General features: G+C 44.3%; 1 protein-coding gene across 3 annotated transcripts in view; it reads right to left on the bottom strand.

Annotated features, from left to right (window-relative positions):
• CGNL1 (cingulin like 1) overlaps positions 1 to 25108 on the bottom strand; it is a 153143-nt gene that overhangs the window by 66838 nt on the left and 61197 nt on the right. For 2 of the 3 annotated variants that reach the window (XM_082388006.1, XM_082388007.1), the window contains 3 exons: positions 24519 to 24667; positions 22572 to 22707; positions 13611 to 13823 (listed from right to left, as the gene is read on the bottom strand). In XM_082388006.1, the coding sequence (XP_082244132.1) occupies positions 13611 to 13823; positions 22572 to 22707; positions 24519 to 24667 (498 nt within the window). The remainder of the gene's footprint in view (positions 1 to 13610; positions 13824 to 22571; positions 22708 to 24518; positions 24668 to 25108) is intronic. The other variant, XM_082388008.1, reaches the window with a different exon arrangement.

Here is a 25108-nt window from a genome sequence, read left to right as displayed (position 1 = left end):
TTTCCGAGAGCAATAGCACCGCCCCACTGCACACCTAACACAGCATTTAGGTAACCCCCCAGTAAGAAGAGTCCACCTGTGGGTTACCACGTATTTGTTTGCAGCCTAGGCTTATCCAATAGTTAACTAGGGCTTTTAATCTAGCTATCTCCACTTCAGGAAAGGGAGAGAACAGATTCTACAGAGAGAGGCCCCCACTTCCCCAAGCTGAAGAACCTTCTAGAAGCAGCAGTGCCGTTGACTTTACACTAGGAAGTTTAATCAGTCTAGCCTTCTCCCAGCACCAGAGGTAAAAGATTCCGAACTGCTCAAGAAAAGGGGTTATGAATTTAAAATAGAAGGCCTGGGGGTGGGGTAGGGAGTCTCTTCACCTGCCACACCCACTAAGCCCAGATTTGTTCTACTGCCTCTCCTACAGGCCTTCGCCATCAATGTGGCTTTTGTCCTCCTGCCACGATGAGCAGCTCCACATAAAGCCAGGCCCCCTGATCTCGGGTGACATATTTGTCTCATGAACACTATGAACACGGTGAGCAAACAGTTCTCCACTCTGGATGCAAACAGGACCGGGTGCATGTGAATGCCAACTGTAAACTCAGAGACAGGACTAACCTCTCAACAAGTTATTTCCCTGTCATAGTATCCTGTTAGTTAAATGCCAGGCCAGGCTCTGACTAATTTCTACCAGAGTTTTGTCAAGGTCAACATCGGTGGCTGCAGAGAGGTACAGTAAATTATTAACCCTGGTTCTCCACTGGGCCTGAGTCAGCTGCAGAGTTCACCGCCTCCCAGCCACATTTCCTCCCCAGTTCAGCAGCAGGAAGTTCACGGTACACAGCACAGGCGTCTGCTTCTGCCTTGAGGGTCTCTAAGACAGATACGGGAAATGGCAGTGAGTTGGCGCTCCAAGGGACCGTCCACGACAGGAATGGTAGAAGGAAGCCCAGCGGGCAGGCTAGGTGCTTAGCTTCCTGAGGTCTCAGAAACCAAGTATGGAAGAAGCAGTGGGAATCTTCTCAGACAAGGTCACAGGCTTAGAGCCATGATAGAAAAATGCCTCACCAGGCAGAGAGGACCCTGTAGATCAGAAAGCACAAGGGACTCACACACTATACTCCTCCTTGGGGCTTGGCACACGCTGGACCCAAGTTCAGGGTCATATTTATAAACTCAACTGGCTCAAAAGACTCTCCATATGGACTCTACAGAACAACCCCACTGCCCACTTTCCAGAGCTTATTAATGCCCCGGCTCTTGCTCCAAAGCCATGAAGAACTGTGTTTTCAAACTAAATCTGCAGATTTCTAAGTCTTCCCTACGTTGTCATCTAGCCAACATTTTCCCTGGTGCAGAACAGACATCTTTAGGTTCTTGGACAATTCAGGGATGGAAAAGACAAGGCTTTCACATCCTCCTATGCCACATCTGCCCAGATACTTTCACGTCCTCTCTACTGCCCCTCTTCTGGGCTCTGTTATTTACTTGCTTGACTTTATCCCCAGTCTTGTTCCAGCAAGTCTCTGAAGCACATCCAGGCCATCCCATTTTTCTAACTATAAGTGGACTTAAGAGTTTCCCTAAAACCAGACACAGCCAGTATCTCTTCTCTCTGGACCACACACTTGAGACACATGTGCAGAAATTTAACAAAGAAAAAGAGGGTAAGTGTTAAAAGGAGAAATATGCACACTTGGCCATCTTCTCCCCTTCGTCTGTAAGTCCCCAAAGGTAAGAGTCATCCATGACTTTGGAATGTCCTAGGAAAAGAACAGTCCTCTCCCTTGTCCCCTCTCCCACCCAACTCCTACTTACTGCTGACAAAACAACACTGCTTTATCCTTTACTGTGAAAACTGCTGCAATCACCCTGTAGAACAAACACCTTGCCCTTTATTTTGTCTTTCATGAAACCAACCTAATAACGCTGGCTCACACAAGTTCTGTTCCCTAGTGATCACTGGGGCAGGAGGAGCTTTCCATTACATCTGCCGTTGAATGTTCTTACACACATTTCCAGAGACCTAACATGTGCTCACCGCGAACACATGACTTAATCTGTAGCTCAAAACTCACTAAACCACATCTGCAGAGGCCACCTACTACTCTAACGGTTTCCACTGCAATGCATCTGCCACTAACGTGCTAAACCCATTTGTATCCATTCAGTACCTGAAATATGGAAAGCACTCAAAAATATTTGTTGGATGAATACGTACATGAACACACAAACAAATCTATTAACTGCCTAGGGTAAGACTATGGATGGTACAAAAATGAATAAGGAAAATGGCTACCCCTAAAGTCTCAGGAGAGAACAATCCCAAGGTCCCATGCCCCAGCTTATGACATTCCCTCCAGCTGAATGCCCTAATCACCTCACTACTCTCACTGCTCCCAAGACTCAATCCAAGCCTCATTCCCTCTTAGGAACTTTTCCTGGCCTGACTAATTGGAACAAAATCATTCCTTTTTGTATTTCTGTTTTACATGCTGTATAAAAGCCTCTCCAAACCTGGATGCCATCATTCCACGTGCCAGATTGGCGGCATCAACTTTGTCTCGGGACAGCAGCAGAGACCGTCGTGTCCACCTCTGAACCCCCAGGCTTCGTACCATGTGCATGAGCTGAGTGAATAAACAACCATAGGCAAAGCAAACCACAATAAATGCTACAGGAGGGGCAAAGGCTCTGGGGATCTCAAAGAGAAAGGACAGCAGCTGCTGGACCACAGGAAGAAGAGGGCATGTGAGCTCAGCCCTGAAGGACCGGCAGGATTTTAACCATAGAGACCAAGGCACAGGGGGTACTGAAGGACATTAGAGATTAGACACCTAATCCGAGCAGAGAGACAGAGGAAAGAAGGCAGGGGGACTGCCCAGGGGACACAGGGAGAAGTCTAGGAGGAGGGCACAGGAGAGCAAGTCAGAAGACACAGCCTGAGACTAGAATATGTACAACTAGAATATGTACAACAGGAGACAGACGCTGTTAGTATTATTTTCCCAACTGAGAGAAGAGGATATGGGGGATCACAGATGAGGTTTGCCAACAATATTCAGTCATTTCAGTCTACTGCTCACCAACTATGGTTAAGGTCACACAGCAGTCATTGTATAAAAAGAAAAGAATACACACACACACACATAAACATATACACACACTTGTATACATAGATTCCAGTTTCTCAACAGAAATACATGGCGGGGGGCGGGTAACTGTCCCGTGTATTGTAGGACATTTAGCAGCACCCTTGGCCTCCACCCACTACGTGCCAGTAGCATGCCCCCAGTTACAACAACCAAAAATGTCTCCAGACACTGCCAAATGTCCCCCAGAGACAGTGGGCAGAATCGCTCCTGGCTGACCACCGCCAGTGTAGATTATCTCCCAAAGAACATACAAGGGGGTTGCAGGAATTGGGAGGAAGAGGAAGAACTGGTATTTTGGCAAGTGGTGCACAGAAATTCAATTTTCTTTTTTTTTGCCGCACCGCACGGCATGCAGGATCCTAGTTCCCCGACCAGGGATCAAACCCATGCCCCCTGCAGTGGAAGTGCGGAGTCCTAACCACCGGACGGCCAGGGAACTCCCCAGAAATTCAACTTTTAAAAGAATTACGTTCAGCGTTACTCCATAAAATGAAATACAGTACCCCCCCCAAAAGGATCTCCCTGCCAGTAAGCAGTGGGGACGAGGCCCACATCTTCTGACGGCAAGCCTCCACCCTGTCTACGGCACCACACTGGACTCGCGACGGAAGGGGACTACAAAGCAAAGGCCCAGGGGTGGCAAGCGTGTGGGGAAAGAGCACACATTTCTACCAAGGAATGGGGAATTGCGCCGTGTGCCTGACGCTGGGCTCACCATGGACAACAGTGAGGACCAGAGCTGGAAAGGCAGGTGGGAGGCAGCTCATGCAGGGCTGTAAGTGTAAGTGGAGGGAAGCCATCAGGAGTGGGGGCCGGACTAGAGGGTGGCCAACCCGCAACAGGGCGGGTGTGGTCCGAAGGGGCCAAACCAGGAGAGGAAGCAGGGAGACGGCTGCTGAAACCATCCAAGCTGAAGATAACGAGGCCTGAACCAGGATGGCGGCCGTGGGAAAAAAGATCTGAGGATGGAAGTGATGCCATGGACACAGACACACAGACCTGGGTAGCAGATGGAAGGTGAAGGCCAAAGCTGAGACAGGGGCCCCCAAGGACAAAAGGTAAACATACACCACTAAACTCATGGTTTCCTCTGAGCCTGCCTAGGGAAGGCACAGATCAGTACCCCTATTTCACTGTACATGGGATAGATTGAGGTAGTATAAAAGGTTTTATACACTGTTTTTAAAAAGTTTTCCTCTCACCCCTTCCCCCTACTTGTCCCCAAAGGCAATCACTACCGCTTTGTGTCCCTCCTGAGATAGCCTATACATGCACAAGCATATATGCATATGCCTTCATTTTTGGTTTGTTTTTGATAATAAAAATAGTACCCATTTACAACAGAGGAAACAAAAACCAGGAAGGACTAGGAGTCTTCTGTGAAGTCAATAAAAGCAAAGCCAAATTTAGAACGCTTCCCTCTCAAACTATGTTTGTGTTCTTTTTAACCTTTGCACATTCTGATTCATGCAGAAAGAGAACACTTACTGAGCACTCTGCAAAGTGCTGGTGATACAAAGGATAAGATGGTCCCTCCTTCAAAATGGGGAGAATGACATTTCACCTAACAGCTATAGTCCAGCAAAACAAGGACTAGACCAAGGGTATGGCAGGATGCTACAGCTCTGCTGGAGTCAGGGGCTATAAGGAAATGTGGCATAAGAAAGATGGCTTTGTCAAAATGCTGTATTAGTCAGCTATTACTGCATAACAAATTACCCCAAAACTCAGCAGCCAAAAGTAATTGTAAATATTTATTATCTCACAGAGTTTCTGAAGGTAAGGAATCTAGAAGTGACCTTGGTAGTTCTGGCTCAGGGCCTCTGATGAGATTGGCCCAAGATGTTGGCCAAGGCTGCAGTCATCTGAAGGCCTAAGTGAGGCTGGAGGATCCACTTCCGAGATGGTGCACTCAAATGGCTACTGACAGGAGGCCTCAGTCCTTCATCACATGGGGCTTTCCACAGGCTGCTTGAGGGCCCTCATAACATGGCAGTTGGTTTTCCCCAGAGCAAGCAATTCAAGAGGAAGCAAGGAAGAAGCTAAAATGATGTCTTTTATCTAGCCTTGGAAGTCACACTCCACCATTCTCTACTGGTCACACAGAGCAGCCCTATTCAACCTGGGAAGGGCCTACAAAGGAGAGAGAGTCCCAGGAAGCATAGATCACTGGGCAGGGGAGCAGGTCATCTCAGAGGTTGGCTACCATAAAAGCCCTATATGCCCTGATTTACTTTGACATTGTAAATTTTCTGTTTCCACGCTACTTCTTATCTAATGGACTTAGAGCTTATGACATCCTCCATTTTCTGCTTAGAGTGATCAAATAATACTGCCAAATTTTTCCACCAAGTAGAAATCTACTTAATGATCTTGGCAAGTCTTTAGAAAAATATTCATCAGGCAGAATTTAGAGGGTCAGAAAGAATACAGCAGATCAGAAAAAATATAACATAGATTGAGTAGGATTTCTGATAACAAAATTAATGCAGTTTTCCTTTCACATGTTAAAGACTCAACTATTTGCAATATTTTAGTGGCTGCAATCATCCTTGGCTATTTAAAATAGCCCCTCTGCTTACACTGCCCAGTTTTGTGGGCATATCCACACTTGGAAATGCACCTGGTTCCTGGCCCTCAGTGAGTGACCACCACTCCTGCCTTGCTCACACTTTTGGACTGTGGGTGGTGTCCATGGATGGTTCGGAGATCTCAGAACATTTGTTCCATTTGGGGAGACAGGCAAGCACCTTACTAGGTTATTTTCTCTACTTCTATAAATGTCTAAAGATATTTCTAGCACTAAGACACTGTAACAGCCTTGTTAGAAAACAAAACTTTCCTCCTACAAACCTCACCACCAACAGACCATGCTTTCCTCTTCATCCATGATCCCTACCCACTCTCACCTACTCACTCACAGACACAGTTTACTAATTCAGGGAACCAATGATCAGCAAAGAGCAAAATGTCACAAACAAAATGGGACCCCCCTCAGCCATAAAAAAAGAACAAAATAATGCCATTTGCAGCAACATGGATGCAACTAGAGATTATCATACTAAGTGAAGTAAGTCAGAAAGAGAAAGACAACATACCATATGATATCACCTATATGTGGAACCTAAAATATGGCAGAAATGAACCTATCTACGAAACAGAAACAGACTCACAGACATAGAGAACAGACTTGTGGCTGCCAAGGGGGAAGGGGGGAAGGGAGAAGGATGGACTGGGAGATTGGGGTTAGTAGATGCAAGCTATTACATTTAGAATGCATAAACAATAAGGTCCTACTGTATAGCACAGGGAACTATATCCAATCTCCTGGGATAAACCATAATGGAAAAGAATATAAAAAAAGAATGTATATATGTGTATAACTGAGTCACTTTGCTGTGCAGCAGAAATCAGCACAACATTGTAAATCAACTATACTTCAATAAAAAATTTTTTAATTTTTTTAAGAAAATGGGACCCTCCATGACCCCAACTCCCTTCCCCTTCTGCCCTTCAGCAGAGAGAGAGGCCTCGTTAAAAATGGAAATAGATTGCTGAAGAGAGTTCATGCCTCCATCTAAAGTGGCAGCATGAATACGTCATCCCAGGGCAACGTCCTTACTTGTAAAGACCAGAGCAGACTCTTTGCCACAGAAGGAATCTGCTCTGCTCGTGTTACACACACACACACCCCGTTTAAAAGTCTTCCGTGATTTCCACTGCTCTTAGGGCAAAGAACAAAATACTTAAGACGCACACAGGCTGCATGAGCTGGTCCCTACTACGCTCTCCACTTCCTCTCACTCCAGACTTCCCGTTGTCCTTCACAGCCCAGCCTCACTGGCCCTCATTCAACACCTTGAACAGACCGCACCCCCTCCTTCCACCAAGCCCTGTGCACATGCTGTTTCCTCTGCCTGGAACATTCTGCGAGTTTTTTTAACCCTGGTTAATTCCCATTCATCCTTCAGATCTCCATCCTCATTTTGCTTGAGGAAGCTTCCCCTCCCTCCCTCCATTTCAAAGCGCTTATCACAACTGAATTACACATTTACACACGTGACTGGCTGAACTCTGTCCGTCTCACCCCTCTTGTCCATTTTATCCCCACAACCCAGCATGGTGCCTGGCCCAGATGAAATGCTGGATGGATACTTGCTCAATTAATGAATGACTATGAATGAACTACTTATTGACAGAGAGTCCAAAAACTGTATCAACAATCCATTCCCAACGGTAAGGCATTGATGTTGACTATTGGTCGTCCAATCTTCTGTGTTGTTTATGCCTCGTCCTCTGGTCATTCCTCATACAGGTGGGAAACGGGCAAGAGCTGTCCCCCCTCCCCCGGGCGGGCTTAAAGCCTATGTCAGACGCGGCACAGACAGTGTGACTCGCAGACCAGGCTGTTCTGCCGTTCCTCCTGAGGCCAGGACAAGGCTTTTTTACTCCTTCTCCACCCAGTTAAGTTTCCACACTTTCTCTTCACACTGCATGTGAATTCACTGTGATTTTCTGGGTCATCCGAGTGCTTTGGGCAACCTGAAAGCCCTGCTGCCACCTCCTCTCTCCCAGGAGCTACAGGAAAACGCCCTCCTACTCAACCGACACTTATGAGGTCTCAAGGAAGTGTCATTAAGACCTGCCCAAGGCCGGCCTCTCTATGAGAGGATCCTTTCTCCTGCACTGTGACACTCCCCACAGAACGGCAGCAGCTAAATCTGCTCCCCTGAAGTTAGGAGAGAGACCCGAAGGAGAGCTCCTTGGAGGCTGTCATCCTAGCACGAAAGAGGCCTTCCCCATAAATATTTCACTTCATGAGGTCCTACCCTCCAGAAACCTTACCTATAACTGGGACCTAGTTGATTTTTTAAATAAATGAAGTCTATTTTAACTCATCCCTCGGGTCAACATTCTTTCTTTGTCTTGCATTTAGACTATTTAAACTTTCTAGCAATTCTAAATGTTAACTCTGAGTTTATTAAGAGGAGTTGGGTACAAAGCCAGCAGGTTCAAGATGGGCTAATGTTCAGAAACTCTCAGAGAGGTCCTGGAAAGGAATTACCGTTTTCATGTCTAATTCTCGAGTATTTGGTACGCAAAAGACATGTAGGGCGTCAAGTTACAGAACAGATGTGCTGGTTCTCTCCTGAACGTTGCCCTCGGAAGCCAGAAGCCTTTCCTGATCTCCTGCCCTGCTTGTGCCTCAACCACAGCACCTATAACTTCATCCTCATCTTATTTGCACATTTCTCCCCACAAGGCTACAAAAGATCTTCGAAGCTAGAAACCATGGTTTGCCTGCCTTGTATCCTCAGTGACTGGCAGTGGTAAAACACAGTCAAATATTTGATGGAAAATGAATGGGGATGTCAGGGACTCTTACTCTGTCTTCTACACCCACAGCAAGTGACTTTGGCAGCTCAGATCAAACACCAGGAGTGAAGTGCTGGGATGTCCTGTTTACTGTTCACCAAGACCCGTAAGAGATTTATCAGGACCCATGCACCTGGGATCAGAGACACCCAGCAGGGATGGGGCATGTCTGGGGCTTTGATGGAAGATTTAAAACGAACACCCTAGGATGCCACACCAGGCCTCTTTATTTAGCTACTTCTTAATCAGTACAGAATGCAGAAGAGTGATGTAATTATGAAGAGCCAGCTCTAGGGGGAAAAACTAGAGAGAAAAAAAATGAAAAGTAGAACTTTTTTAACCTTGAATGTTTCCCATTTTACTTTTGCCGACGGAGGGTTCTGAGCCACTCTAGGCACACTTGAATCTGCAGAGAGGGGACATTTTCCTATACCTGGGCACCTGATTACAAACCTGCCGCTTCCCCCCCCCCCGCTGCCCCCGCTCTCAACAGCTGTCCTTCAGAGTAACTTGATTATGTGAAGTTAAACAGCTGAGGAAATAAGGATTTTTTACAGTTTCCCTCGCTAACCTGCCTCCGCCGGAGAAGACAGAAATGAGATTTTACACTGAATTAGCCTTCTCTTAAGGAAGGCAATTCCACGGATCCTGAGATTAGCACTGGTTTTACCATCTGACCCTCTGCTGACCTTACGCTTTGAAAAGAAATTGTTCACAGATTGGTAGCAGAGAGGGAAGGAAAAATCTACAGAGGCTATGAGAAAGGAGCCCAGGAGCACACATTCAATTTCACAAGACTGAGCGACATTTCCAAACTATCAGGTGAAACACAAACATAAGGCCATAATCTAAGGACAGTTTTGGAGGGGAAAAAAAAAGTTTCAACCTCACTGAATTTGAATAAAATTTCTCTAAGGGTTATATGGAATGTAAAATGTGGGCGTAACGTTAGAAAGAATTTACACTATAAAGTGCAGAACAATATAAAAGCACACAGACTCAACATATAAGTATGTAATATAAAAACAGGCTGCTTCTAGAAGTTTCTCAAATGTTTCATTAATTAAGCCAGATACAACACTTTTCCCCTTGCTTTTCTGTTACTGGTCTTGGCTGCTTCTCTTCAGGTCTCTGCATCTGTGTCCTCTTCTTCCTAAGCCTGTCTTCTTCTCTCTTCTATTGCTCCACAGGGCTCCAGCCCAAACACACATCTCACCTTCCCACCTAACAAGGGGTTGCTTATGCTGTACTCGGTACCCCAAATGTCCTCAGCCTCCATGCTCACATGTCCAAAGACCACTCACCTCTCACAGCTCCCTCCAGGAAATCTTTCCTGGTTGCCACCAGCACAAGCCATCTCCTACAGCTTCACCTGGGGCACTTACTCTTTCCTACTCTGTAATCAGCAATACCAGGCCCCTGGAAACTGTAAAGTCCAAGAAGCAAGCTCTTAGAGGAGCTGGAATTTGAGCTGAGCGTACTCTCTGAGAAATCTGAAAATGCTGACCACCATCTCCACTTCTCTTTTGCTCAAGAACTGGCGACAGGGAGGGGTAGGGATGAAAAGAAGACGCTAACAGCTGTGGACGGTCTTCATTTCACTCCCAGATGACAGTCATGCACATCCCCGCTGACTGTCCATTTCTGCACGTGGCTCCCAGCCACTGCCACAGACCCAAGGAGAAAGAGGACATTCCCTTTTCAAAACTGGAAAGAGTATAAAAGAACATAACATAGAAAAAAAGTATGTTACGGAACAACATGCTATCTATCACACAGTCTTTTCAAAGACTGTGTGATCGATAGAATCCTCTTTCTAACAACGTAAAGACCCCTCCTTCTGTGGGGAGGGCACTGAAGCAGCTCATCTAATGCCCTGAACTACCACCGCTCTGAGGGGAAGCGACGTTCATCCTGCTGCACGAGGACACCCCACACCACCGGGGCGCTCATGAATTCTCCTCTGTTGAGCAATCAATCTGTTCTTTAAAAGGTGTGGCTGTCTGGGTCTACGAAAACCACTTTTACAGAGTAGCTGTTTGGAATACCTATAAAACATTCTTAATATAATGTGACAGTTTTCACCAAATGTTCTAGTAATTTAAAACTTCTAGTGCTCAAGCTCAGGCCAGAAGGAAATATTTGCTATTTGACAATATGATAAAATAGCAGTGTAGGGATTTCTGGCCCTGATTCAGTGGCAACAATTAGAAAAAGTGATGCCAGGAGGCTAGGCTGGCCTCCAAAGACTTGCCAAGGAAATAAACTTTTTAATATAATGCAGTTCCTTAAAGAAATGTCAGCTTTTAGTCACAGTGGTGGGTGAGCCCCTCCCCTGAGGCAGGAAAAGGCTAAGGGCCAGTGTACAGGACTTCCCTGTGGTGCAGTGGTTAAGAATCCGCCTGCCAGTGCGGGGGACACGGGTTCGAGCCCTGGTCTGGGAAGATCTCACATGCCGCGGAGCAATTAAGCCCGTGTGCCACAACTACTGAGCCCGTGCACCACAACTACTGAGGCCGTGTGCCACAACTACTGAAGCCCATGCGCCTAGAGCTCATGCTCCTCAACGAGAAGCCACCACAATGAGAAGCCCACACACCACAACAAAGAGTAGCCCCCACTCACCGCAACTAGAGAAAGCCCGCGCGCAGCAATGAAGACCCATCGCAGCCAAAAATTAATTAATTAATTAAAAAAAAAAAGAACTTTGGAAAATATATCTCTTATAAAAAAATTTTTTAAATGAAAAAAAAAAAAAAGGCCGGTGTACAAATTTAAGAAACTCTTTACTATATTAAAAAATTATATTTAATTCACTCTCCTCCAAGTAGTCAATATACTACTACTAAAATTCTATTATATAGTACCGATATGTAAATAATGTAACAAAAAGGCAGCATCTGTCCATTACATTGACATAATTTTTTTTCCATTAAATATGATTCTGCCACATTTGTTCGGAAAACACCTTCAGAAGCAAAAGCTAACAAGGTGTAAAAAAACACAATCAGGATCCTCTTTAAGAAACTGCAGGGAAATGCAAAAGCAAGGCAGAGAAATAGCAGAGTTTCCTAAAAGATCTCCCATGTCATCACTGTAGAAAACTCAACAGGAACCACACACCAGGGACTGAAAATGCGGTTAAGAGGGGAACTGATCCTCCGCTTACTTTCACTCATCGGATGCCGCACAGATGTGACTGTGTGTCAGACACTGTGCTAGGGACAGCCACAAGGTGACAAAGGGCACACACCATCGACTACAAATGGCTTGTCGCTGGTCTATGTGATTCTTTTTTGTCTAATTTGAAGCAATGCTTAAAAGTCAGGAGATCTCAAAATGCAGTAGCCGGGCTTCGCAGGTGGCACAGTGGTTAAGAAACCGCCTGCCAATGCAGGGCACATGGGTTCAAGCCCTGGTCCGGGAAGATCCCACATGCCATAGAGCAACTAAGCCCGTGCACCACAACTACTGAGCCTGCATGCCACAACTACTGAAGCCCACGCGCCTAGAGCCCATGCTCTGTAACAAGAGAAGCCACCACAATGAGAAGCCCACGCACCGCAACGAAGAGTAGCCCCCCTCGCCGCAACTAGAGAAAAGCCTGTGCGCAGCAACGAAAACGCAATGCAGCCACGAAAACGCAACACAGCCAAAAATAAAATAAATTTTTAAAACAACAACAAAAATGCAGTAGCCTAAGTCTTTACAGATTATCTCATTTCCATACAACAAAGATCCTCTTTCACCTACCATGATTCCCTTCCCCACTTGTAACATGTGACAGCAGAGGACCTAGAAACTTCCAATAAAATCTCCTGCATCCCGTGTGTGACGTAAGTTTAATTTTCCTTACCGTCAAATCACTATAAACATGCCAAACACCATCCTCAACTACCCTTCAATGAATAAACCATGTTAACTCAACCTTTGACATAAGGTCTGAAGATGATAAAGACATAATGGGTCCAAAGGAAAATTATTTTACTCAGCAGCCTGTTGGCATGTCCCCCACGAAGCAACAGCACATAAAGGCCAAGAGCAAGGACACCAGGCTCCTGCACAGAAAGGAAATCAGATGGAAAAAAGAGACGTGTCCCTGCAAAGCAATGAAAATTAAATCAGTTTTGCTTTTCTCCCTCAAACTAAACCAAATCTCAAAAAAACTAAGACAGGCAAATCAACAAGAGACTTTTTTTTTTAACTGTTATAATAACCCCAAGCAGACTATTTCCCAAACGTTTTATTGTTATACAACAAACCCATCTTTCACTTCTTGTCATTTGCAATTACCGTGCTGTAACTGAAAAAGCAGTGAGTCACTATGCAGCACAGGGGAGAGGGCCTACCAGCTCTGAGCTGTCACTGTGATCATCACAGAATAAACAAACAACAGCAAGAGTTCTTTCTCCATCATCTTTAACCTATATATTACAGAGACTCTACAATTTATACTCTGTAATTCCCCTCTTTCCCTAAAGATGGCATGATATTTCACAACATTTTCCCCTTTTCTCTAACAGCCCACGTGAGGCCTGCACCAAAGACCTCAACATAATTTAAAATCCATCTGCAGGAGCCAAGAATTCAATTAAGAGAAAAATTATCTGGCAAGGGCTTGGGCAATTCAGCCCATTAACCCTCGTGTAACTTTGCTGAGAAAAGAACCGGAATTGTCTAACAAAAGGCTTCACAAGTCAGAAGGAACAGGTGGGGGCAGGGGTGAAGGATTCCAGAAATCTGGGTCCTGTCTGCAAACCCTACCCCATTAGCAAAGTCACGCAATGCCCTAGGCCACCGACCTTTAGGAACCCTGGAGGGGTTCACTCCCGGGCTTTCTAAATCTCACCGCGTGTAAGAGCTTTTAAGCAGGGTCCTTAACAATTTTTAAGTTTACAAACTTAAAACGGTCACCAACAGAACTGCTGAGTTTATCGTCTGTGAACAAGGTCTGGATCAATCATCTGATGAAACCGAGTTTCACCCTGTCATGAAAAGGAAGGCACACAACCGACACCAGTGCGGGAGAGGCAGTCCTGCCCCTCTGTCCCCACCCAGCCGCTCCGCACCCTGGCCGGGACCCACCTTGGCGGCCTCCTCCACGCTCTCCCGCAGGGCCTGCAGCTCGGCGTCGTACTGCTCCTTTAGCTTGTCCATCTCCTGGTCGTGGCTGGAGACCTCTTCCTTCAGGGCTCCCTTCAGGGCGGTGAGTTCGCGCTCCCGCTTTCTCAGGACGTCTTCTTGCTCCTCTTTGGCGATGAGCAGGTGCTGAAGGTCCTGCTTTGCCTGCAGAAGCTCCTGGAGGGAGGAAACGCGGGCGGGGAGGTGAGGACGCCGAGCCGCCCCGCACCTCCACCCCGGTCACCGGCACACACGGCCGCACCCTCGCTCGTCCTCCGCGCTCTCTCCTCCCGTACACTACACGCTGCTTTAGCCCCTCTCCTCCTCTCCCCTTCCCTTCCTCAGAGGCCATCATCCCCCTCGATTCGACTATCTTAGCTTTTCTGAGATTTAATTCGAGGGGGAAAAGGGAAACTGATTTCATTTTCGACGCTCTGAGGGGCCAGGTCTGTTTCTTCCATCTCACGTCACTTCGGTGCAATGGTCTGTAGCCCTTGCTAGTGGCCTTCACGAGCCGTTGCTTTGTGGAAGACATGCCGACTTGCTGGCCTCGCTTACTTCACCCCCAGAACCCTGCGTGTACTCAAACCCTTAACCCACAACCCAAGTCCTCGGGATGCCCCTGCCCCGTGCTGAGCAGGCACAATATTCACACGTTCTCTGCCTTCACCGCCTCATAACCTCACAGTTCACGAGCAAAGTCACACAACTGGGGCAGCAAGTTCCGCTATAAATCGCATCACCTAAACCCAAGTGTGTCCTGCCAAGGCTGGGCATTCCTTTCAGGTCACCATCTCTTGTCAGACCTGCTCAGCTCCCCTCAAGCTGAGGCTCACTCTCTCCGGCAGACACCCCTACTTTGTAGTCAGCCAGGACTTGGGCTTGACCGCCCAGCACCTCTCCGGACGCCAGGGTTCCTCCCCAGCCAAAGCCACTTCACAGACAACAAGCTTTCTCCCCTGCCAGCCTGCTCCAAGTCTTTACTGATCAGCTGTCTTTTTTTTTTTCTATCATTTTGTTCCTTTCTGTTTCCTTGAATCTATGTCCTTTTCCTTAGGGCACAAGGATCCTCCTCTGAGTCAAGGGCAAAAACAAACAAAAAAACAAGCTTTTCCACCAAACTTTTGAAAGTATAATTTCTGTTCACTGCCTCTACTCCTTGACCACCTTGTCACTCCTTACTCTCTTGCAAATGGCTTTGGTTCCTAGTCTGCTAAGCCTGTCCCCTCCAAGGTTGTACTGACCTCTTAATCTCCACATCCAATGGCCTTTTCTCAGTCCTCACTTTTCTCAATCCCTCTTTGATCCTCTTCACCTGTCCCCTTAGAACTCTCTTCTGCCTTGCCGTTCAAAGACACTGCATGCTCCTGTTTTCTTCCCTCGGGCCACTTTTTCTCTGACGATCTTTTCTGGTTTTTCTCTCCCTCTTATTAAAAAGCTAAAATGATCCCCAAGAATGTGACTTTGCATTCTTCATTCTTTTTTGGCAAGCTCATCTAGGTTTTTTTTCCCCCCAATTTTAAATTCTATATAAATAACTCCCCAAACCTTTACCTCCAACCCTTATCTGAGTCCAGACCTGCGAGACTCATCCATCTGGATGTCCCTTGGGCACCTATGATTCCGGAGGCTTATGTTTCTCAGTGAATTCTTCAAGTCCCTTCCTCTCCTCTTCTTTGTTCATTATCCTTGGGAATGGCAGCACCTGCTCAGGAGCCTGGCAGCAACTTTGATCTCTCTCGTCCTTGTCCCTCACAACCAAAAAGTTAGTTCTGTAACATCTTAGATCCTTTCCCTCACCTCTCTGGTTTAGGCTCTCATCACCTCCAGCCCAGGTGGTTTGCAAGAGCTGCCCAACGGCTCCCAACCTCCAGTTTCTCACCTGTAGCCTCTATGCCATCACCCACACAGCATCCTCTGTCTGGGATGCCCTTCGTCCCTCTCGGTCCCATGTCTCTCTGCCTGCCAGAAAACCTCTCAAGACTCAGATACTGTATGACCTCCTCCAAGAAGTCTTCCTTGAATCCCCTTCCTGAATACCCACCGCACTTAAGCTGTGCTTCTCATAGCACTTAATACTTTTACCGTGCAGTCCTTGTATCTAGATTTTATTTTCCTATCTCCTCTCTTGCTAGATTATCAGCTCCTTGAAAAAAGGACATAGATCTGATTTATATTTCTGATGCATGGATCAGTGATATTGGGAGTGGGCCTGTTCTGGACATAAATAAGTTAACATAGGCAGTACAGCAGGAGTCTGGAGATGTCAGAATTCTAAACTCGTCTATTCTTTCACTGGTGGCTTCTAAGTAAATACACATCCTGTCCTCTTGGAGCTCCTGGAGAACTGAAGGAATGGTTGCCACCTGGGACCCGAGGCCTCAGAGATGATAAACTACTTTCCATTCAAGAAGTGGGTCACTGATGAGGGGATGAAACTATTTGTATCGATTTAAGAATAACTGACAATGGACTCTCTTTCCTTTACTCTAGGCACGTGCGTCCATTAAACCAGGGGAGCCTCTGCAATCCCAGGGTAGAGCACCACTGCACAGACTAAGAATTAGTCCTTCAAGAATCTAGCTAGCAAGCACTACTAAGCTTAGAAGAAACTTCCAGAGAATCGTCTAGGCAACTAGAGCAACTCTGGCTCTTCCAAAGCACCAAACACAGAACACATAAGTAAATTTTATGAAAATATACCCCCGTCCTGATATTTGTCAAAGGAGATGCCCTGTGGTTCCCACTGTCCGGTCCCTCCTTAGGGATATTAGAGACACCCGCAACCCGCCCCCACATCACTGTTGCTATTGGCTATCTCTCTAGGCCTTCCTGGAGCCTCCTGCCAGCTTCTTCACAATTGCCCTTGCGAGCCTACTCCCGTTTCCTGCTCTTATTTTCACACATTTCTCAATTGTTTTAACGATAAGTCAGTTCCTCTTCCCACACTTATCTTTTCCAGGATATATCTGTGTTCTGTGTTGCCTTTTGTGTACTGCCACCAATGCATGTCAAGAACCTGTTTTTATGGTCCATTCTACACCAACATGCTGTTATCTGTGTCTGGGGCTGTTGCTTAAGTGGACTCTGCTACACAAATCCAATCAGATTACACCTCACGGTATCACTGAGTAGCACCTGAAGCTTTCCAGGGTAGAGACCGAAAGGGATGGGAGATTTCAAAAACTTCACTTCATCACCTCGGTGGCTTTACTGCCAATGATATCAAGCTAAAGAAGTGAGAGAAAACATATAAACCTCAAAATTCACGTGAACGTCTATTAGAGATGCACATGCCTCTCTGTAGACTCCAATCAAAGCAAACAAAGGAAAACTCTGGGCACTCAGAACCAGTACTTTCAAAACCTATACACATCCAGGGTAGCTGCACACATGAAAGTACAAGAGATAGAGACCTAGTATGGATGTGTATTTGGGGGTGGGTACAGGGTAGGCTAAAAAAATTGACTGTGTTTGGTACTTACTACATAATAAGAATTACGCTAAGCATTTCTAAAAATCGTAGGAGATGAATATTATTATTCTCATTCATTTAAAAAACAAAAAACTGGAGCTCCGAGACGCTAACATGCCTAAGATCACGCAGCTTATAAGTGGTAGAGCCAAGACTGGGACCCAGATTGGATACCCCTTCTCTACACTACACAGCCTCTGCAGGCCTGACGACAAAACTACACACTCAAGAAAGGCTGAGGAACGGGCAGTTACTCAGTCTCTCAGATGCAAATGAATGGTGTATTGAGTTCTGCTCAAGTGCTTGTAAGGAGGTCCACCTTTTTAAACTGAAGCAAAGAAACCTGCCCAGAACCTGAAAAGACAAGAAGGAAAGTTGAGAAGAAAAGGAAGCATGCTCTGGGCCCCAGCTGTTACTAGCAGCAGCCAGTGGCTGTCCTGACAGCAGGGGCACCAAAAAACACAGACCAAAATGTCCAGAGTAGCAACTCATTTGCCCACAGAAAGTTTCACTTCACACGCCACCTACTCACAGGTATTCCACGTCAAAATGAGAAAACAAAACTGATCTAGACTCTCTTTTGCATAAAAGCTTCCCAGAAGTTCTACAGAGTCCCTATCTCTGGCCCACGCTCATTGAAAGGAAAAGTAAAGGTCTTTTATCAAAACTACAGCTGCCAAAGAATTATGTCATTTTTCTCCCCCAGAAGGATGGCCTAGAAAGTGTAACACAGTTGATGAGAAACATGATTTTTTCTGTTGCTTCTTTAGTAAAATGTGTATAATGTTCAGTAACATCACAACACAATAAGCTTATAATTATTCTAGAGATGTCATTTCTGAGCACAGCCTATCCCCAGACCAATAGGATTTTAAAACCAGAATAGTTTACTGATATCTAAGTACTTGGTCTTGGTAAATGTCAGGGATAAAGCACCACGAGATTCTGTTGGCCAATCTGTCAACATTATAGGCTCCCATCAAAGACAATCTTTGGTAATTAGAAAAAGCCACCGTCATGAGGCTTAGAGAGATGTCTCATGTTTACTCATCCCTCCAAGAACAGAGGGAAACAAATTCATGGACAAAGAAGTGACTGAAAACTTGACCTATAGTTATTTTTGTATCTTGAGTTAAAAAAGAAATTCGGAACCATCAGTTGTTTAACTAAGAGTAACAGTCATCCTATTCTTGGTCAATTATTTGGCTTCTCCTAAAAAAAACAGGATATTTTCTACTATTTCTTCCTTTTTTCCTTCCTTCTTTCCTTTTTTTTTTTTTTAATGATTTTATTCTCTCTTAATGTTACTTTACTGACTCCATATAGGGGCCCAATGTTACTGAATACAATGTGAAGTATTAAAAGATATTTCATGAAAAATCTTGTGCGTTATGCAGGCCTCACAAAATTTAGGGCCTTCAAGCTTTTTCAAACATTAAAAAGCAGAAGTGTTTAATGTTCATTGTGTTTAAGAGTCTGTTCTAAGCCAAGTGCCATGGAAAACTTGGCTACAACTATAATCTGTTATCAGATTCCCCCAGGCCACTTTTTATTAAGATATGAAGAATAAACTGAAAGTGACGAGGAGATGGGGTTTATTTTATTAGTAATATAGAAACCATAGACCATTTTTTACATGTTGCTGACATGTCAAAGGAAACTGATAAAAAGAGTGAGGACAATTTTCCAGAGGGAGAGAAATCCACTTTGGCATAGAGAAGCTAATTGTGTCCTAACTTTTCTTGCAGAAAGGCAGCAGTAGATGATATAGCTTCCATTACAGGAAAGAGGCAAATAACCAGAAAACCAGCAATACCAGGAACATTTCTAAGAAAAGATGTACGCTGTTTCCCTTTCCTGAGTCTCTCATTATTAGCCTCTGCCTGAAAACACATCACCAAAGCTGAAGCTCATATCCCAGTTACCACTATAAGTCAAAAAGCTAGTTATGTTCAGTTAATATATGCTCACTATATACTGTGTTCAAAGAGGCAAAGAAGCTACAGTTCATTTCAGAATTATTCCCTTTTTTTTTTTTTTTTAATGGTAGCATTTTAAAAATAATTTTATCTTTTTTTTTTTTTTCTTTTCTCCTTTGGCCACACAGCACAGCATGTGGGACCTTAGTTCCCTGACTAGGGATCGAACCTGTGCCCCTTGCATTGGAAGCACAGAGTCTTAACCTCTGGACCGCCAGGGAAGTCCCTAAAATTAATTTAAACATTGAAATTTATTTATTCATTTGCTCTGTTGCTTGGCACTATGCTAGGCATGAAATGTGGGAAGAAGCAAAGATGATGTGCTCTTGAATGGGCTGGCCAGTAAAAGAAAGAGAGAATCAGAGCAAGCTCAAATGCGCTAAAACAGAATCTAAAAGGATAGAAAATACCTGGGGAAAGGACAACTAACGATTGTAGGTTTTAGTTACTAGGAAAATTCAGCAACTTAAGAGACTTCCCGATAGCTAAGATAATAGCTGTCCCCTTTAGGATCCGTGAGGTGTGTCCATACAAGGAATCATAGACTATGGCAAAGTCTTACCTTCTATTTAAATGTGTTTTTGAAGCTACATTTTTATCAAAAGCCATAACCTGTTCAGTGACATTTCTCTCCTTAGGAAATTTTTCTAAATAAGTAAAAGGACACGTATAAAAAATTCAACATATTTTCTCATAATTTAAAAAAAAAAAAGAAGAAACAACTTAAATATTGGAGGATGGTTTAAGCATATTGTGGGGTATCTTCTTAAAAATGAAATATGAAGACGATAAAGTATCATAAAGAAAAATATTTCTGGCGTATTAACTTTTAAAAGCAGGTATCAAAACTGGAGAGACACTATATTTGTTCCTACATTATAAATGAAATCTGTCAATGAATAGGGAAACAAATAAAAATGTAGAAAAAAAAAACCAGTTTGTTAAGGTATTAGGAAAATATGTGCATTTCCGCCCCCCCCCCTTTTTTTTTAATCTTTATTGAATTTGTTACAATATTGTTTCTGTTTTATGTTCTGGTTTTTTGGCCGAAAGGCATGTGGGATCTTAGCTCCCCGACCAGGGATCGAACCTGCACCCCCTGCTTTGGAAGGCAAAGTCTTAACCACTGGACCGCTAGGGAAGCCCCTCACCCCCCATCTTAAAATTTCACCTTATGTGATTTTCTTAACACTTCAGTGATAAATACACATATCTTCAAAGCCCCATCCTAGTGTACCTTGTCTTTGTAACCCAGAGCCCTGAGAAGACGACAGAGCCAAGAGAAGCAGAAGAATACCACAAATGCAGTGGTTTTTAAGGACTCTTTGGATGAAAAGAAATACCAGGTGGTAAGGAGCAGGCCTGAGGCTTTCTCAGGAGAAAGTGGTCTCAACAGAGACAAAGAGATGGTCACATGGAGGGGAAGAGAAAATGACCCCCTCTGCCCACGTGAAAATGAATTCATGAGAAGGCCTCTGCCCTGTGGCCACAAACGCTCCACTCTCCTCTCCACCCCTGCCAAGTCATGGGGAAGAGAGATGCTAAGTCCTAAAGATCAGGAACAACAATCCCTCCTGGGCAAGGACTTCCAAAGTAAACATGGAAGAGGGTGAGAAAAAACAATGGACAGCTGAGACAGAGGAAGCTACAAGGAATTACGAGACAGCAGCTTTTAACCCCCAAGAAAAGGACAAAGATGAGATCCAAGCCCTTCGGGGAAAAGCAGTAGAGAGTGAAAGTTAAATACTAACAAGTTACCTTTACTTTCTCATGGGTTTTTTGTTTGTTTGTCCTGGCTTTGTTCTAAATTGTGTGTCATTTATTTGTTGGGCTGTTCCTACAAACCAAAGCTTTTATAAGCTAGCTAAACTGAACTAAACTTCAAAACTAAGCCAAAGACACAGGTGATGCTAAAGTTATAGCAAAGATTCACTTTGTTATACAGCAGAAACTAACACAACATTGTAAAGCAATGATACTCCAATAAAGATGTTAACAAAAAAGTTATAGCAAATATCAAAATATCTACACAGCACAGCTCTTCTTCTGATCCTCAATTAGATTCATTCCCCAGAAAAAAATGTAGACGTTCAAAACCTATTCTTGCTCTCTAATCATTTCACACATGTGTATCTAACACCTCAACAGGATGGTAATCTAATTCAGAGAAGAGATAATAATTGTCTCTGAAAAAAACCCATAATAATTAACAAATGGAAGCAGAAGAAGGAATCAACCTTATTCACTGACTCACAGATTGATAATATCAATAGGGGATAGACTGATACGGGCAGAAGCCAGACTGGCGGCCTGTGTATAGAGCAAGTAGATTAATTCATTTACTCACTCACTCACTCGTTCAAAATGCATCCATCCAGCCATCCACCAAATATTTCCTGAGTGCTATATGTCCTAGCCACTGGAATAACTGCTGAGGATATAGTGCTAAGCCAACCATCACCAACTCTGCCCTCTTGGAACTTACAGTCTTATGGGGGCTTTAAACAAATAAAAACTTAACCTGTGATAAGTGGTGTATGGGCATTAATATAATACTAATGTCTTTTAAATGTTTTTTCATAATCGCATTACTTACAAAGTATCTTTGCTCAAAATTTAACCTGAATCTATTAGTGTTTAGATCTAAACTCAAATTTACTAGAAACACAGGGGAGAGTGGAACAAGTTAATGGACACCATAAGGAAACAATTAGAAAATCCAGAATGTGGAGCATTGGTCTGGGCTCTTCAGAAGTGGGATGGGAGAAAAAGAGCAAGGAGTAGGGGATGCAGGGACAAGGGAGGCTGTACTAAGATAAATGAACTCTGAGCGAGAGAATAATGAAAGCAATGTGGGATTCCTGACTGGATTCTGGCTTGGGGGAAAAACAACAACTAGTAAATACTCTTGAGGGACAGATGGCAAATGTTGAATAAAGACCATATATTATATTGTATATAATACAACATAGGAATTAATTTTGCAGATGTGATAATAGTATTGTGGTTATAAGAAAACTCCCTAATTATTCAAATGCATGCTGAAAAGTTTAGGGGTTAGACGTGGTTTTATCTATAAATTACTTTGAAACGGTTCAGCAAAGATGAATAGATATAAAGCAACGATACTCCAATGAAAATTAACTTAAAAAAAAGATGAATAGATAGATGAATGAAAAAAAAGAAAAATGAATGGATGGAGAGAAGAACAAAATGGAGTAAATATGGCAACATGTTGATAACTGTTGGATTTGGATTGGGACTCTACGGCAGTTAACACATTATTCTATTTTTCTGTATGGCGGAAAATTTTCCTAAGACAAACTATTGCATATGATGCTCTCACAGAAGGGAACATAGGGGCAGGTAGAATAAACACGCAACAGAGTATGGCTCCCAGTTCCCCCACCCATCCCATACTGTCCAGGCAGACGGGGGCTTCTCTTGTCACCTGACCCCAGCCCTGCTTACCTCAATCAGAGCCCCCTTCTCCCTGTCCTCGGATTGTTTAGCACTGTCCAATTCATCATGCATTTCTGAGAGCTGGTCCTGGAGATCCCTGATCTCAGTCTGGTGCTGTTCTCGCTCCATCTTCACCTGGAACAGCCTGGCAGGAAAGGAAGCCCATGAGAGAGTTTCTCCTGGCCTCTGCTTATTTTCATCCAGTCTGCTTTCAGAGCTTCAGATCATCAAGCAGAGTCATCTAAATCCCCAAGGAGCCTCCCATTTTCTGTTCTGCACTGAACAGAAAATCACAAACCAGAAAGGCACTGGTAAGAACTCACGTCTACAGTCTAATTTGCCCAACAAGAAGACAAGTGAGAACTCAAACCAATGTAATGGGAAAGGTTATACAGTGACATTTCCTCCCCAAAAGGAGATCACAGGGTACTAGAATTTGGACATAGAAGATAAGGAATCAGGAAAAAGAGCACAACTTTTATGATAAATGTTTTCATTAAAGCCACCCCACTCCCTACCAGCCTACCCCACCCCATCCCCAGTACTCTAGACCAGGAGAGTTAGCAAATTATGGCCCATGAGCCAATCTGGCCCACTGCCTGCTTTTGTAAATAAAGTTTTACTGGAACACAGCCATGCTCATTCATTTATGTATTGTTTATGGCGTTTGCACAATACAATGGCAGAATTGAACAGTTCCAACAAAGACCATACGGCCCATAAACCCTAAAGCGTTTACTATCTGACAGAAAAAGTTTGCCAACCTTTGCTCTAAATGGAACTCACAACTATTCTACCTTTTATTTTGCAAAGTCTTTACTGCACTCTAAATTTTGATTTTTTCTTACCAACCTCTTTTCTGAAATTAACCTCTAAGAATGTTTCAAAAGAAAACACTACACCATCAAAATGGCAAAGGTAATCAAATGCTTTTATGATATAATGTCCTGTTTTTCTTGAATTTCCCTCTAGAGTTCACTCCTGCTTAACCTCTCACTTAAGGCTTCTGTCATGGCCAGTGGGCTTCATGGCACCATGCATTTTCACACCTTGGTTTCAAATCCTCTTGTCAAAGATTTTAACACAACATGATGGCAGGGCCATCTTGGGCTTGTCTTTCCTTCTCTGAAGACCCAAAAGAAGTATATAAGCACTGGTCACAAAATTGGTCAGCACTATCCAGGACAAAATTCAGAACGTGGGAGACTGTGGAGGTCATGTGACACATGCTTTTTAGAGACTGGGCCTAGGCTCTTTGAGATCTGTCCTTAGATATCACCACTCAGTATTCCTTGCTTCTCACTTGACTGCTCTGAGATCTACTCTAAGGGCTGAAACTTTACAAATATCCTTTGAGGTACACAAAGAATCTTTAAATTATTAAATTCATTCTGCTTACCAGTCTACACGTCACCAGTTTTATAATTTTCTAAGAATAAGAGGGAGAAAAGGAAGGGTCAGCAGCCCTATAAAGATTTGGAAGGTTGGGCAGAATTAAACGGACAAAAAGGATCCGGCTTGGGCTTCCCTGGTGGCGCAGTGGTTAAGAATCCACCTGCCAATGCAGGGGACATGGGGTCGAGCCCTGGTCCAGCAAGATCACACATGCCTCGGAGCAAATAAGCCCGTGCACCATAACTACTGAGCCTGAGCTCTAGAGCCTGCGAGGCACAACTACTGAGCCTGTGTGCCACAACTACTGAGCCTGTGTGCCACAACTACTGAAGCCCGCGCACCTAGAGCCCGTGCTCTGCAACAAGAGAAGCCACCGCAATGAGAAGCCCGTGCACTGCAACAAAGAGTAGCCCCCGCCCGCCGCAACTAGAGAAAGCACGCACGCAGCAATGAACACCCAATCCAGCCAAAAATTAATTAATTAATTTTAAAAAAAAAAAAGCGTCTGGCTCCATTGTTGCAGGAAACCAGGAAGGGCACAGGCTCTGGGCCAGAACTTACTCCTCCAGGTGTCTCCGGAGCTCCCCTTCACTTCCCTCCAGCCGCCGCTGCAGCTCGGCATTCTCTTCTACCTTGCTTTCATGTTGACTTTGGAGTGCTTCTAAGTTTGCTTTCACTCTGTCTCTCTCTTCTTTGATGTTCTGCTGATTCTAATAAGAATATGTGATGTTAAAGCACCTCCACCGTACATTAATGTCATCCCACTGAAGCCTCCTTCTAATCTCTGATGGACTCCATGTCCCTGCACTTAGATTATTAAACAACTTGATGGAACTATGTAATGAAGGCATGGGAGTTCGCATCTAGAAAGAACACTAAACATTTAATGAATTGTAATACTTCTGAAAGAGAAACACAAACACAGCTAAATCACATTCTGCTCTTTCTATTACTTAGTCCAGATGTTTTATATACATTTAGTTTCCAATTTGCCTGTCTGAATCCAACAGCGTTTCTATTACTCTGTCAAAGCCAACATTCTCTATGTGCTTTGGTTACTTAAAAAAAAAGTTCTTTGGGCAGCAGGAACTAAATATACAGGAATTTGCTCAGCAATGGGAAGAATGTTTCTTTTGGGAAAAAAATTTGTT

Source organism: Balaenoptera borealis, assembly GCF_965194805.1.
Source record: "Balaenoptera borealis genome assembly, chromosome: 3".
Lineage (NCBI taxonomy): Eukaryota > Metazoa > Chordata > Mammalia > Artiodactyla > Balaenopteridae > Balaenoptera > Balaenoptera borealis.
The sequence above is the reverse complement of the archived record's forward strand: the minus strand, read 5'-3'. Positions and strand labels throughout refer to the sequence as shown.